General features: G+C 34.4%; 2 protein-coding genes across 3 annotated transcripts; one reads left to right on the forward strand and one right to left on the reverse strand.

The window, feature by feature from the left end:
• Positions 1 to 1,405: 1,405 nt before the first annotated feature.
• Positions 1,406 to 6,647, reverse strand: LOC125803978 (uncharacterized). The gene is made up of 4 exons (XM_049482893.1): positions 6,526 to 6,647; positions 4,624 to 4,731; positions 4,235 to 4,442; positions 1,406 to 2,032 (listed from the first exon to the last, which is right to left on the reverse strand). The coding sequence occupies exons 1-4, from the start codon at positions 6,621 to 6,623 to the stop codon at positions 1,577 to 1,579; spliced, it is 870 nt and encodes a 289-aa protein (XP_049338850.1). The 5' UTR covers positions 6,624 to 6,647; the 3' UTR covers positions 1,406 to 1,576.
• A 93-nt stretch (positions 6,648 to 6,740) lies between these two features.
• Positions 6,741 to 14,775, forward strand: LOC125804039 (coiled-coil domain-containing protein 106-like). Of its 2 annotated transcripts, XM_049483155.1 has the most exons (5): positions 6,741 to 6,899; positions 7,023 to 7,148; positions 8,623 to 8,766; positions 11,448 to 11,714; positions 13,134 to 14,775. In XM_049483155.1, exons 2-5 carry the CDS (start codon positions 7,058 to 7,060, stop codon positions 13,445 to 13,447), a joined length of 816 nt encoding a protein of 271 aa, XP_049339112.1. In that variant the 5' UTR covers positions 6,741 to 6,899; positions 7,023 to 7,057; the 3' UTR covers positions 13,448 to 14,775. The 2 variants fall into 2 exon arrangements, with proteins under 2 accessions (XP_049339112.1, XP_049339111.1); XM_049483154.1 differs by lacking the exon at positions 6,741 to 6,899 and having other exon boundaries at positions 6,929 to 7,148.
• Positions 14,776 to 14,981: the final 206 nt, after the last annotated feature.

Consider the following 14,981-nt stretch of genomic DNA (forward strand, 5'->3'; position numbering starts at 1 on the left):
ATGGGGTTTACAGCAGTAGGCTCACAGTGAGGCGAAACATTTGCCCACAATATAAGTCTGAATTAAGCAGATTAACTGAAACATACTGCTCAAAAACTGGAAACGTGCAGTTTAAGATTCCAGAATTCTTTCCAGAATTACTACTACTTGGTTTTTGAATGGTGAGTCATTTTAAAGGTGCTAAAGGATGTATTCGAGTTGTTATTTAATGTATAATTATTGAGTATGTGATTTTGTTTGTGGTAAAAATTGTCAGATCTTTCCATATCTATCTATCTATCTATCTATCTATCTATCTATCTATCTATCTATCTATCTATCTATCTATCTATCTATCTATCTATCTATCTATCTATCTATGGTAACACTTTACTTGGATGGTCCATTTTTGACACTAAAGTGAGTGTAAACTAACTATCAGAAACATGTCACTGAACTGTTCCATGAATATCAAGTTCCTCTGTCAATAGTGGCATCACATTATATCATATAGATGATCAGGTGAGTGTCATCTGCATCTCAACAACGTGTCAACTGCATATCAACAACATAAAAAGTAAATTCTCAACTACATCTAGCAAAGATTTATCTACTGATAGGCACCTTAGTGTAACATGACATCTCTATGTTTTGCACCACCCAACAACAATTAGTGCAATTAAAACATAGACTGTCAACTGCATGTCAGTTGACCCTCAATTGAGTTTGTTTGAACACTATGTTGCGTATATGCTGAATATATGTTGAAAGTCAAGGACTCACCTTTTAAATGTATTTTAATCATCATTTGGACCATCCAAGTAAAGTAAAACCATGATGGTCAACTTTAACTAAGCTAAATAACTTCTTTGTGTCAACTGCATGTCAGTTGACTCTCAACTTAGTTTATATTTCACTAAGTTGCGTATATGCTGAATATATGTTGAAAGTCAAGGACTCACCTTTTACATGTATTTTAATCATCGTTTGGACCATCCAAGTAAAGTAAAACCATGATGGTCAACTTTAACTAAGTTAAATAACTTATTTGTGTCAACTGCATGTCAGTTGACTCTCAGCTTCATGTCCATTACATTACCATAGATATGCAATGAGGAATAAGTACAAGGGATTTGAAAAAGAAGAGGTTTTATTACACATTTTTTCACATAAACACAAATGTTATATGAAACATTTTTCCAGGTAATTGTGAATAAAAATGTCTGAAAGAAGTGACCGTTTAACAGGTCATTAACTTTAACTTTAACATTAACTTGTTTAGTCCCCTTAGAGAAGTAATGCCAACAATATATATCTCCCTAGGGCAGATTAATAAACAAAGCTATTGGAACCATTTAATGCCAGGTGTGGGCTAGAGGGGTATAAAGTTCTGAATAAAGATTATAAACACACACCAAAAAAAAAAAAAAAAAAAAAAACATATATATATATATATATATATATATATATATATATATATATCACATTACTACAGTCATTTTTAAACCATTTCAGAATTACAGGTCAAACAGCCAATAAAACAAAACATACACATTACTGAAATATCAAAAACAGTATACTGAATTACCTTTTTGCTCTATGCACATCTGATGTCTTTAAAAAGTCTACCAAGCACCCCATATTTGTGCATTCTGCCCAACCAGTATGTCCACTCTATGAAGCAGAGATGCTTTCTTAAAGATTTCTCAGACCTGTTGGCTCTCATATGCCAAACCTCCTTTTTGTACGTCTGCCATGCCCTCTCGATGTTTTGTGTGTGCAGACCTGAAATCGGGTCGATGTAGTTTTGACTGTGGTTAACCCTTACATGCCGATATCCTTCCTCTTTTAGGCTTGAGTAAGCTCTCCAGTCATCGCTTACTACAAGAGTCGTAGGCTTAACATGTTTTCTGATGATCGGGATCAGTGTGTTTTTGTCTCTTTTTTTGACCAGGCGGAGTATGGGACGCTTGAGGTGTGGCCTTATTTCAAGCATTCCAAATACCCACGTTCTCTTCCTCCTCCAAGTGTTTCCATAGCGACCTTTGCCATACTAGAAAAAGACCAAAGGTATAAGGGTTGTACAAATAGTTTAAAATCATTTAAATAACAGCTCTACAACCTTACTGTATAGAGACAAAGTGCAAAGCGTCATCGGGAGAAAACCACACCCCTTGTGGGGGAAAACATTATGGATGGTTTGAATAGAAGTGAATGGGAAATTGTGGCTTGCAGTGTCTTTAAAGAGCTTGATGTCATGGGCCCTGCATTGTTTAATATCACAATATATATTGTCGAAAAAAGAAATGTTTTTGAAAAAATATGGGGCAGCCCTAAAAGATATATACTAAAACTAGATATGACTGTACTCCACTGCTGTTCATTTTCTGTTATAATGTTTTGTGGAGGATATACAGCACCAAGCGAAGAGTTGCCACTGTGACTCATAATGTACCATTCCCTCACAGAGGTTGACAGACTAACATTTTCAACCTTAGCTTACATCTATAACATATGACACTGTATCTTATTAACACTCCTGTTTCAAATGCTGAAGTGTAGCTCCACTATTATATATTATAAGAACTACTATTCCCATTATCTGCATCAGTCAAAAATAATATTTAATATTCATAGCCTAAATAAACTAAAGATGTACCCAGTGATCTATACTAACTAGACAACCTAAAAATGTCAGGAGAAATTTAAACTAGCCCAAAAATCACTGGAAATTAATGGATAGAAGATTGTAGAGTTCACTGGCTACAGTAGCTTAAGTGAGCTGATATGCTTAAAGCATTTCACCCCTTTTGTAAAATTAGCCGATTAATATATGATATTAATTTAGACTGATACATAACAAGGGTGATATGGGTAACAACAGTGTTAATAAGATGTAGTATAATACACTAGATTTGAACATTTTGATGACAGTGTTAGCTAATGTTAAATAGCCTATCCTGCCTGGTGTCTCCTTGGGGTAGTGGTACATTAAGAGTCACAAATAGTGACTCCATGTGATATTTCCTGGGTAACACAAGGGAAGGCCAGTCATATTTATTTTTAGTACAAATCTTAATATATATATATAAAACTGTTGCGTATACTTTAAGTTAAAGCTGTTTAAAGACACAGTGAGGTGCAATGTCTCATTCACATCTCATTCTCATGTGTGTGTGACCATTTAATTGCAGACAGTGTGCTCAAGATATTTTATGTTTTATCTGCTCAGCTTTTTTTCTTTATTAATGTACACCCATTCCTGCATTTTATCCATGCAAAACGTTCCAAAAAATGGTGGGACAGATTAAATTTAAGGCTAGTAATAAGGTAAAATATTAAATACAATTTATTTGAAACACATCATGTCGTGGTCATGATTTGATTCAAAAGCAGCCTCCACAAACCACAGAGTCTCTGCTACCACTTACAACTTTACTGTACAGAAGCAGCGTCCACTTCTCTACTGGACTCACATCACACAGAGGAAGCACAGTGTTTTGTTGACAGAGTGATCAGTATTACATATCTTTTTGGTGAAAATTAACACTGTGTGCTCCAGACCAAATACAACAAGTCTAAAAGGTTCTCTCATGGTATGGGTGTGCCAATTACACATATATAGGCATGCTGTGAAATGTATGGGTACTGGGCTGGCTGGACTGCAGTCCTGATCTGCCTCCAATAGAGAATGTATAAACAAAAAACAACAACAACCCTGCACTCATACACAACTTACTAAAATATTTTCTGTGTCTGTGTTTTAGTGTTTGAAACACTTCATCACTTAGTATTCTTGATTAAAAGTGTTGTGTGAAGTAATGAAAACATTACAAAGTGGTAAATGCTTTGCTGTCCCAACTATTTTTAAATTTGTGGCAGGGCTGAAATGGACGTATATTTATAAACATTAATATTACTAAATAAAATATATTAAGAAATTAAATGAAGTTGAGCAGATAAAATGTACTGGGCTCATACTGTCTGCAATCAAATAAATGTCAAAATAAATGTTAGAAACAGCTTTTTTTGTTTTAAGCATTTTCCAAACTGTTCCACATTTTTCTGATCTGGGGTTCTGGAATATGTAATCCAAATCATATTAATATTTTACAAATTTGTGGAAAATTTGTGTACCTCATTGCAGGCTTAATCACTTATTTGTTTTAGAAACCAGTACTGCCAATTACTTTTTTTTGTGTCACACCAATAAATGGTCTATGGGATTTCAGTTATGTTAATTAAATTTATATACCTTTCGCTTGTGGCAGAACTTGCTCTCATCAATCTGAACAATGATGTCAGCTCCTCCCACTTTCTGTCCTTTCTTTTTGCGAAACTTTCGCAGACTTTTGACGCACATTTGCTTGAGTTTGTTGGACATCATAGAGAGGGTCCTGGTGCTCTTTGTTATTCCATCTTGGATCATGTCCACCTGTCGCATTTGTAAGCCTTGTGAGAACCTACAAAAACAAAAAAAATTAGTGTTGAACTTTTCTGAAACACGGTAAAAGGTGCAGCTGGGACACATCCTCAGTTCAACGCTGAGGATGTGTCCAGGCTGCACCACAAAAGATTTAGGCTCAGGCAAATCAGGCATTCATGTCAATGGCATATACACATTGCCGAAATTTACAGACTCACCTATGTATGTATTTCATCCATGTAAAAAGGTCACTGTGGGAACCTGAGAAGAGCGACTCGGCTCTCACACTTCTCTTCAACCTTCCACAATGCCGCCTTCGACACTCCCTGGCAAACAAATTGTTGCAAAAGGTAGAAAAATTTATGTCCTATCATATTAGAGTACCGTATGGAGTAGGGTATGCAGTTCTGTGTTTCAGGAAAAATATATATATACACAAACCGGATTCCAAAAAAGTTGGGACACTAAACAAATTGTGAATAAAAACTGAATGCAATGATGTGGAGATGGCAAATCCGGTTTGTGTATATATATATACAGCTCTGGAACAAAAATGAGACCACTTTTAGTAAAAAAAAAAAAATTTAACTTATTTCAGTAATTCAGTTACAAATGTGAAACTCATATATTATATAGATGTATTAAACACAGGGTGATCTATTTTAAGCGTTTATTTATTTTATTGTTGATGAATCAGTGTCTCAGAAAATTTGAATATTATATTATAAGACCAATTGGTACTTTCTGCAGTGTGGGCAGTTTGCCAAGTCCTGCTGGAAAATGAAATCCACATCTCCATAAAATTGTCAGCAGAAGGAAGCATGAAGTGCTGTAAGATTTTGTGGGAAAACCAAACTGCACTGACTTTAGACTTGATAATAAAACACAGTGGATCAACACCAGCAGATGACATGTCTCTCCAAACCATCACTGATTGGTGGAAACTTCACACTAGACCTCGAGCAGTTTGGACTGTGTGTCTCTCCACTTTTCCTCCAGACTCCCTTGATTTACACATGAAATGTAAAATTTACTGATGATCAGTGATGGTTTGGAGAGTCATGTCTGTCATCTGCTGGTGTTGATCCACTGTGTTTTATTATCAAGTCTAAAGTCAGTTCAGTTTTGTTTTCCCTCAAAATCTTACAGCACTTCATGCTTCCCTCTGCTACTGACAACTTTAATGGAGATGCAGATTTCATTTTCCAGCAGGACTTAGCACACTGCCCACACTGCCAAACGTATCAATTGGTCTTATATAATATCCAAATTTACTGAGACACTGATTTTTGGGTTTTCATTGGCTGTAAGCCAAAATCACCAACAATAAAAGAAATAAACGCTTAAAATATATCTCTGTGTGTTTAATACGTCTATATAATGTATGAGTTTCACATTTTCAACTGAATTACTGAAATAAAGTAACTTTTCAAAGATATTCTATTTTTTTAGATGGCCCTGTATATATATATATATATATATATATATATATATATATATATATATATAGCCAAAATGAATGGGATTCATGTGAAGCATTTAAGCAAAATCAGTTTATAAATGATTAATAATTTTTAAACTGAAACTTTTACTAATTTTTATAACACAAAATTTTATCAAAGGTTTCAGCTCTGCAGACCTTTTAAACATGCTCTGACTGTATCTCCAGCATCTTCAACCTCACAGTAGCAGCAATGCTAGCGCATATACAGCTTAAAACCTGTTTACTGATGAAACACTAAGATATGTTGATAAGTATTCTTTGCTTTTTTAAGGAAATACTTCATTTTACTTTCCTATATTAAAGAAAAATCCCGACCTAGGGAATAGTTTGTATTTTTTATTTGTGTTTTTAGCCGTGTAGCTTAATTCACTCCCATTCATTTTGGACTCTCTCGCGGGCTCCCCCTAGCGGCTGTCAGTCATTTTCTGATATAACGGCGAAGACAGTAACAGCTCTGTTACTGCAGACTTTGGTTAATAGGTATTTTATGTTGTAATAAAATAGTTTATTTTATTATAACAGAGTAACAGATTTTAGATATTAAGGAAAAATATGTCTTAGATTGTAGACTGACTGTACATTTTCCAATTAGCTTATATAAACAAAATGACCTTACCATATAAAATTGTCAGCACAGTGGGAATGTACCATCCTCATCCTCTTGTTACACCTCTTGCATTTTAGTTTGCGTTTTAGTAATTTTTCATTTTGCATCCATCTGATCAGGTTATAAGATGTTTTTTTGTTTTTCCTTACATAAACATTTTTCATTAATCTTCGTAAAATACTCATTGCTTCTGTAGCCACCTAATCACGGTACTGTTTTAAGCTCTGTTTGTTTTAAAGTAAGAATAGGCGCGCTTTTATTTCATTTGCTGAAAGTCTCCGTGGCTTTTCATCCTGCTCTCTGATTGGCTGTTGGAAGACGTGATGAGCTGGAATGAAGAAGTCCCGCCCCACTCTCTGACCGCGGAGCTCAATTAAAGTTAGGTAGGTCTTTCTCTGCTTGTACTTTTTACCGAGCCTGTACACGAAACGGCTTGAGGTGCTGCTCGTTTGGTTTGGCTGTAGAACAAAGCTTAATACAGTTTTCTTTTTTTGTGTAATTTGCAGTAAAACTCAGGAGCACGCGTGTGTTAGATGGGTAAATGGCTGCAGGATTGAAAACGCGCGCCAGAGCTCGTTTACTGGCCACAGATGAGGCAGAGGAAAGGCGTCAGGAGAGCACGGTGGTTCAGGGTACGGTAGTCAGTTATCTTTTAAGGAAATATTTCACTAATAATCATGTTATACATCGTGTTTAAATTGTTCTGGAAACACAAAGATTGCAATTTGTCATGCTACGTGCAGCTCAGTGAAGCATTTTAGTGGATGTACTAAGCACCAGCTGTCTACCACTGATGTTTAAGGATCTGGCTAGCTTACTCTTCTTAGCTAATGTTAGTTAACTAGTTACCAACCTAGGTAGGTTAGCTAGTCAGCTGACTAGCTGATTTTGAATACTCTGATCTAAGTACATTTGTACATAAAATATGATGAGTTAACTAGGAAAAATATTGTGTGCTATATTAAGTTATTTACTATCATGTAATCATATAACTTTATACAGAGCCATCTAAAAAAAAATAGAATATCTTTAAAAAGTTACTTTTTTTATTTCAGTAATTCAGTTGAAAATGTGAAACTCATATTATATAGATGTATTACACACAGAGTGATCTATTTTAAGTGTTTATTTATTTTATTGTTGATGATTCTGGCTTACAGCCAATAAAAATCCAAAAATCAGTGTCTCAGAAAATTAAAATATCCTGCTGGACAATGAAATCCGCATCTCCATAAAAGTTGTCAGTAGCAGAGGGAAGAAGCATGAAGTGCTTTAAGATTTTCTGGGAAAACAAAACTGCACTGACTTTAGACTTGATAATAAAACACAGTGGATCAACACCAGCAGATGACAGACATGACTCTCCAAACCATCACTGATCATCAGTAAATTTTACATTTCATGTGTAAATCAAGAGACCAAAGTCTGGAGGAAGAGTGGAGAGAGTCCAAACTGCTCGAGGTCTAGTGTGAAGTTTCCACCAATCAGTGATGGTTTGGAGAGACATGTGCAACATCTGCTGGTGTTGATCCACTGTGTTTTATTATCAAGTCTAAAGTCAGTGCAGTTTTGTTTTCCCACAAAATCTTAAAGCACTTCGTGCTTCTTCCCTCTGCTGACAACTTTTATGGAGATGCAGATTTCAATTTCCAGCAGGATTTGGCACACTGCCCACACTGCCAAAAGTACAAATTGGTCTTATATAATATTCTAATTTCCTGAGACACCAATTTTTGGGTTTTCATTGGCTGTAAGCCAAAATCATCAACAATAAAATAAGTAAACACTTAAAATTGATCACTCTTTGTTTAATACATCTATATAATATGAGTTTCACATTTTGAACTGAATTACTGAAATAAAGTTATTAAACTTTTAAAAGATATTTTACTTTTTTGAGATTGCCCTGTATATATAAGTATATATATATATATATATATATATATATATATATATATATATATATATATATATATATATATATATACTTATATATATATATATATATATATATATATATATATATATATATATATATATATATATATTCATTACTTCAAAGTGACTTCAGTGTTTGTTAAATTTATTTTCCTTATTTGTTCTTAGGTGCCTCCTGTTATGCACCACAGCCTTTTAAACAAGATGTTCTGAAATGGCAAAGTAAGGTTGAACATTTAGAAAACCAAATTAAAGACTTAAAGGAGGATAATGCATTTCTGCGTAAACAATTGGAGGACCAACAAAAGAAAGGTACGGTTATATTTGTGTGTGTGTGTGTGTGTTTGTGTGTGAGAGTGAATGAATGTTTTTATTTTTGTTTCCTACATAGTAAATGAATAGTGAAGTGATTTAGACTATAAAGGAAAACATAAGGAATCATGTACAAACTTAATAGTGTTAAAAAACAATACAAAAAACAGAATACTTTGTGAAGTGTTTAGATGTTCCTACCTGGGGTGTGGTTAACTTGCAGTTTCTGAGGCTGGAACTTAACTTAGGATGAACTTATCCTGTAATGCAGAGGTAACTTGCGGTCTTACTTTCCTGAAATGGTCCTGATGAGAGCCAGTTTCATTGTAACATTTGACGGTCTTTGTGACTGCACTTGAGGATGCTTTCAAAAATGTTTCAGATTGACTGACCTTTATTTGAATAGTTCTTAGTTGAGTAATTCTTGCTCCTCATAATTAGAATATTTCTTTACCACTGATGATCTCAAACACAAGAGGCAAGAAATTCAAGTAATTAACTCTTTACAAGTCACAATTTTAAATTTTAACTCTGATTTCATAGTGTCCAAAACACACTGTTTTTGTGTGTGTATATATATGCAGTATATATTACATTCTCTTTTCATATATAGATTGGATTAGGGCTGGGCGATATGGATCAAAAACTATATCTTGATAATTTTTTTCTGAATTGGGATATACGATATATATCTCTTTTTTTTTTATCCCATAAGGTAATATCAAAAAGATACTTTAGAGATAAAGAGGCATGATCCAAATTTTATATTGGTATTTTTATAATTCAGTGCCGTTGTTCTGTCGAATTGTCCTACCCATTGATACATACTCCCAAAGGTACTGCGCATGCTCTGACCTGCACAATTTAATTATTTATCATGTTCTTTATTTATAATTAATCTGTTTTATAGGGGTTTATGTGCATTAAACACAAAAGTGCAAATGGAAACTAATAATTACAATTATTATTATAAATAAATACAAAAGCAGTTTGTAATGAGCTCTATGTGCCATCATTTGCCATGATACAATGATTTATGCAATCCAAATCTAATAACGTGCATCTACTGAAATGTCACTGGTTACATACCCTAAACCAGTGCTTTTTTTGTATTTTTACAGTTAAATATATAGATTAGGGCAGCACGGTTTGACAAGATAGGACAATTTGACAGAACACCGTATCCTGTATATTAGAGTAGCCTAGCAGTTCTAGCAGCATTTTATATAATCAACAACTGAAAGTCATTTCAAATTATACTAATTATAAACATATATATTAAACAATTCCTCAAATTATTTTTTTTTAACTTAAAGTAGCCTAAAAACAAGGGATATATAAAATATATGCTTTTGGAAAAAGGGCATTTAAAGTGCTTAAGAAAAAATAAAATAAAAAGCGCAGTTTGAGTTTTCTGTATATCTGGGCTGAAACAGTGTCAGGTCTATTCTCATACACATGTGAAGGAGCTGATTGATCAGTTCAGGTTAGAGTGGGTGTGTCTGCTCTAAAGATGAGTGTTAGTTAGTTCAGTGGTGATGCTTCAGAACATGAGACGCGCTGCTGTTTCTCTGAAAAGTCGGGTTCTGCCGTCACTGTGTATTTTTATAAAGAACATTGTCCGGATGAGCTTCGTATCTCTCCTCTGTGCGCGTCACACTTTATTTAGAACGCAGGCGATTGATCTTTGAGTTTCCTGCACTGCAAAACCTCTGTCAACGGCTAATAAAGTTTGAAATAAACCCTCTAGAAGTGAACTAGTTCTCAATAGTGGACCAGGTCCGCCTATTACTGACCCCCGCTCTACAAAATACCTTATTCTGCTGCTCATCTTACTCGCTGAATCAAAACCATCTAAAAATGAGATGTAACGGGAGGTTTCTCTGTCACCTTTTCTCTCTCTCCCCGCTCTGCTGCTGATGCTGACTGCGGTGGGGGAGGGGTAGTGTGTTCAGTGTGGGAGGGAGGCAGGGCTAGGTGAAGCTGTACAGAGACACAGCGGGAGAACTGATGAGGCTCACTGTAACGCAGCGTAGTCTATATCGATATGAACAATATTGTCTCGTCTTATATCGCACCTTATTGCATTTTTTTTATTAGTTGGCCCTTAAAGAACCTGTTATGTGTTCTGCTTGATTAAAATAAAAATAGGCTTCAAACATCCAAACAAATCCAAACAAGAATTTGAACAAGTCAAATGTCAAAACACTTATCAAAAAAAACACTGTTGCAATCAGAACCGAAACTTTTTTGTGGGGTCAGAAATGTTCAGTGTCCAGTCATTAATAATAAGGACTTCATAACCTCATACTTAAGAATTAAGAATATAATGCAAATTGGTTTCTATTAGTTGGGCTTGCTTCTGTAAAATAACTGAAACAATTAATTTAACTGGATGTAGGTTTGTAGGAGATTGTTTGTAGATGTGTATTTAAATTAAATAATTAAATATTTTTATATACTTTATATGACATTGTTAGGTATTCATGTTTTGTGGTTTTATAATGAGAATGTAATCATATTTTTATTGGTGGTACCATTGGGGAACTACAGTATAGTTCATTTGATTAGGGTTTCAGATTAAGCCCTATCAGTGCAGCTGTAGGTGGTCTATTTCTGAAAATTCAAAGTAACTGTTTATTGTACATTTTATAGCTGTTTTTTCCCTGCCTGTCTTTCAGCTGATGAAGCCAACAGAGAGACAGGACCCTCTGGTGAGGATTCCATGACAGAGTCAGACTCCGGCTCAGAATCTACCTCTGATTCTCTGACTACTTCAGACTTTGAATCAAGCCTGGAATCTGACTCTAGCTCAGATGAAAAAAAGCATAGGAAGTGGAAGCATATGAAAAGGGACAGGGATAAGAAGAAGAAGAAAAAAGAAAAGGCAAAGAGGAAGAAAAAAGACAAGAAGACAAAGGAGAAAAAAACCTTCTCAAAAGAAAAGGGTAGGTAATTTATTCAGACATTGTATCATAATGTGATAATAGCTCTGTCAGAGATAATACAGAAACACTGAATGTTTTTTTTTTATTTTTTATTATTATATAAATGCATTAATGGCATCACACAGATTTTACATGACATTAAAACTGACTGATTTAAAAAAAATAATAATAATTAAAAGCTACAGAGACTGTATCAATGGCTAACAGTCCTGTTCCAGGGCACTACTAGCCAGCAGGTATTAGTGTTTCCTGCAGTCACACATCTAAGTTCTCATCAGTGAGAGCTTGACAGTTGAATAGTTGGATCAGGAGTGCTGTAATTAGTATAAACTCTGCAGGACCAAGGTTGAGAACAACTGCACTATACTATTTTCAGTAAAACAATGTTAGTGAAAATTATTTTTTATTTGGAATACACATTATTTGCATATATTTTTTGTACTGATTTGAACAGTATAGCATTTAAAGTCAGGTCACACTGGATATACTGCTTCAATTGTTCGTATCAAAACCTGTAACATAACCTGAAATATGGAACAGCTGAATGTAAGAATAAATTGCACTAAATATTAAACAGACCTTTATATAAAAAAAATAAAGTAACTGTTTTTTTTTTTTTTTAACTCTTGACACAAAGGCACTTGCAGATACTTTTTTTCTGATTATATATGTATATGCTATAAAACACACATTAGCACACATTAACACACGTGTCCATATGATCAAAGGCACAGATAGCACAGCAGGCCATAGCTCTTGCTATAAATGTATTTTTTATGTAACTGTCAGACAAATTTAGAGCAGGAACACCAGCATGTTTAGCGTGTGGGGCTTGAGGCAGGATTTCTCTGGGGAACAGTATTTAATATTCAGCTGGATGGTTGTGCTTTAAATAAGATCTCAGGTTAGTAGTGTTGCCAGCTTTTGTTGCCACTGTTTTGAAACAAAGTCCACATACTGGCTATTTTGCATTGATGGTTCTCCTCGCTCACGTGGAAACCTACTGGCTGTTGTCGACATTGGCAAAAATGGTCACGATAAAAAAAAAATATCGCACAAAAAGTCGATATGGTAGCGTCGATATTGCGACAGGCCTACTTCCTCATCTTCAGGTGTTCATGAGTGAATCTTTGGTCAGTAATCGACATGCTGTTGCAGTGAAGGGGAAATAACAGGCCTTTCGTTGGAGCTGAATATTTTACACATTTAGGGACACATAATACAGTCTTAAAATAAGGAGTTACAAAAGGGTTATGTGGGCACAGTTTATAAAGTGTGTTGCCAACAACCCTTATCCTGGATGTTGTATGATTGTTAGCCTACCATAACTTTTTTTTCATAGCCATTTTTTTTTGTGGATATTGATATTAAGAAACACTTTGCCCATTTTATGTCTAATCTCTGTTTTGTTTTGTCTAGTGAGCAGCATAAAAGAAGTTGTCCGGAGATACAGAAAGGTTCTTCGCTGCATCCAGAAGGGAATGAAAATGGCTCATGCATTCAAAAAGGTTGCAGTGTCGAGGAATGCTGTGAAGGGGATGGCAGCCATTGCAGAGTTGTATCTTACTGAAAGACCACTTCTCAGTGGTTTTAAAGGACAATACAAGACTCTCAGAGGCCTGGCCCACCTTTGTGCCACCAAAATTCAAGGAGATGATGCTCTTGCTGCAAAGGTGGTCACAATGAAAAGAGAGAAAAAACTGATCCCTTTCAATGTTGATAAAGAATACTGAAGAAGTGGTGTAAGGTATGGTCTGCATGTAAGGCCACATGGTATAAAAATGACTAGTAATGTAATTATAGTAATATATATATATATATATATAAAAATTTGAATATCTTTGAAAAGTTACTTTATTTCAGTAATTCAGTTAAAAATGTGAAACTCATCTATTATATATATGTATTACACACAGAATGATCTATTTTTAAGTGTTTATTTATTTTATTGTTGATGATTATGGCGTACAGCCAATGAAAACCCAAAAAACAGTGTCTCCGAAAATTTTAATATTATATAAGACCAGTTGGTACTTTTGGCAGTGTGGGCAGTGTGCCAAGTCCTGCTGGAAAATGAAATCCGCATCTCCATAAAAGTTATCAGCGGATGGAAGCATGAAGTGCTGTAAGATTTTGTGGGAAAATAAAACTGCACTGATTTTAGACTTGATAATAAAACACAGTGGATCAACACCAGCAGATGTTGCACATGTCTCTCCAAACCATCACTGATCGGTGGAAACTTCACTAGACCTAGACTAGACTTCATGTCTGTCATCTGCTGGTGTTGATCCACTGTGTTTTATTATCAAGTCTAAAGTCAGTGCAGTTTTGTTTTCCCAGAAAATCTTAAAGCACTTCATGCTTCTTCCCTCTGCTGATTATAACTTTTATGGAGATGCAGATTTCATTGTCCAGCAGGACTTGGCACACTGCCCACACTGCAGAAAGTACCAATTGGTCTTATATAATATTTTAATTTTCTGAGACACTGATTTTTGGGTTTTATTGGCTGTAAGCCAAAATCAATAAAATAAATAAACACTTAAAATAGATCATTCTGTGTGTTTAATACATCTATATAATATATGAGTTTCACATTTTTAACAGGATTACTGAAATAAAGTAACTTTTCAAAGATATTCTAATTTTTTTAGATGGCCCTGTATATAATATAATATAATATAATATAATATAATATAATATAATATAATATAATATATGTTTTTTTTTTGTTTGTTTTTTTTGGTGTGTGTTTATAATCTTTATTCAGAACTTTATACCCCTCTAGCCCACACCTGGCATTAAATGGTTCCAATAGCTTTGTTTATTAATCTGCCCTAGGGAGATATATATTGTTGGCATTACTTCTCTAAGGGGACTAAACAAGTTAATGTTAAAGTTAAAGTTAATGACCTGTTAAACGGTCACTTCTTTCAGACATTTTTATTCACAATTACCTGGAAAAATGTTTCATATAACATTTGTGTTTATGTGAAAAAATGTGTAATAAAACCTCTTCTTTTTCAAATCCCTTGTACTTATTCCTCATTGCATATCTATGGTAATGTAATGGACATGAAGCTGAGAGTCAACTGACATGCAGTTGACACAAATAAGTTATTTAACTTAGTTAAAGTTGACCATCATGGTTTTACTTTACTTGGATGGTCCAAATGATGATTAAAATACATGTAAAAGGTGAGTCCTTGACTTTCAACATATATTCAGCATATACGCAACTTAGTGAAATATAAACTAAGTTGA

The sequence above is a fragment of the Astyanax mexicanus genome, chromosome 8, assembly GCF_023375975.1.
Source record: "Astyanax mexicanus isolate ESR-SI-001 chromosome 8, AstMex3_surface, whole genome shotgun sequence".
In the NCBI taxonomy this organism is placed as follows: domain Eukaryota; kingdom Metazoa; phylum Chordata; class Actinopteri; order Characiformes; family Acestrorhamphidae; genus Astyanax; species Astyanax mexicanus.

What these genes read in the sequence shown, in the direction of transcription:
- LOC125803978 (XM_049482893.1), bottom strand. Translation starts at nt 6,623, where the DNA reads ATGCAAAATGAAAAATTACTAAAACGCAAACTAAAATGCAAGAGGTGT. An exon ending in TGTGCTGACAATTTTATATG is followed by an intron (nt 4,732 to 6,525) that starts GTAAGGTCATTT and finishes TTTGTTTGCCAG; the next exon opens with GGAGTGTCGAAGGCGGCATT. An exon ending in TGGATGAAATACATACATAG is followed by an intron (nt 4,443 to 4,623) that starts GTGAGTCTGTAA and finishes TTGTTTTTGTAG; the next exon opens with GTTCTCACAAGGCTTACAAA.
- LOC125804039 (XM_049483155.1), top strand. Translation starts at nt 7,058, where the DNA reads ATGGCTGCAGGATTGAAAACGCGCGCCAGAGCTCGTTTACTGGCCACA. An exon ending in GGAGAGCACGGTGGTTCAGG is followed by an intron (nt 7,149 to 8,622) that starts GTACGGTAGTCA and finishes ATTTGTTCTTAG; the next exon opens with GTGCCTCCTGTTATGCACCA. An exon ending in AACCTTCTCAAAAGAAAAGG is followed by an intron (nt 11,715 to 13,133) that starts GTAGGTAATTTA and finishes TGTTTTGTCTAG; the next exon opens with TGAGCAGCATAAAAGAAGTT.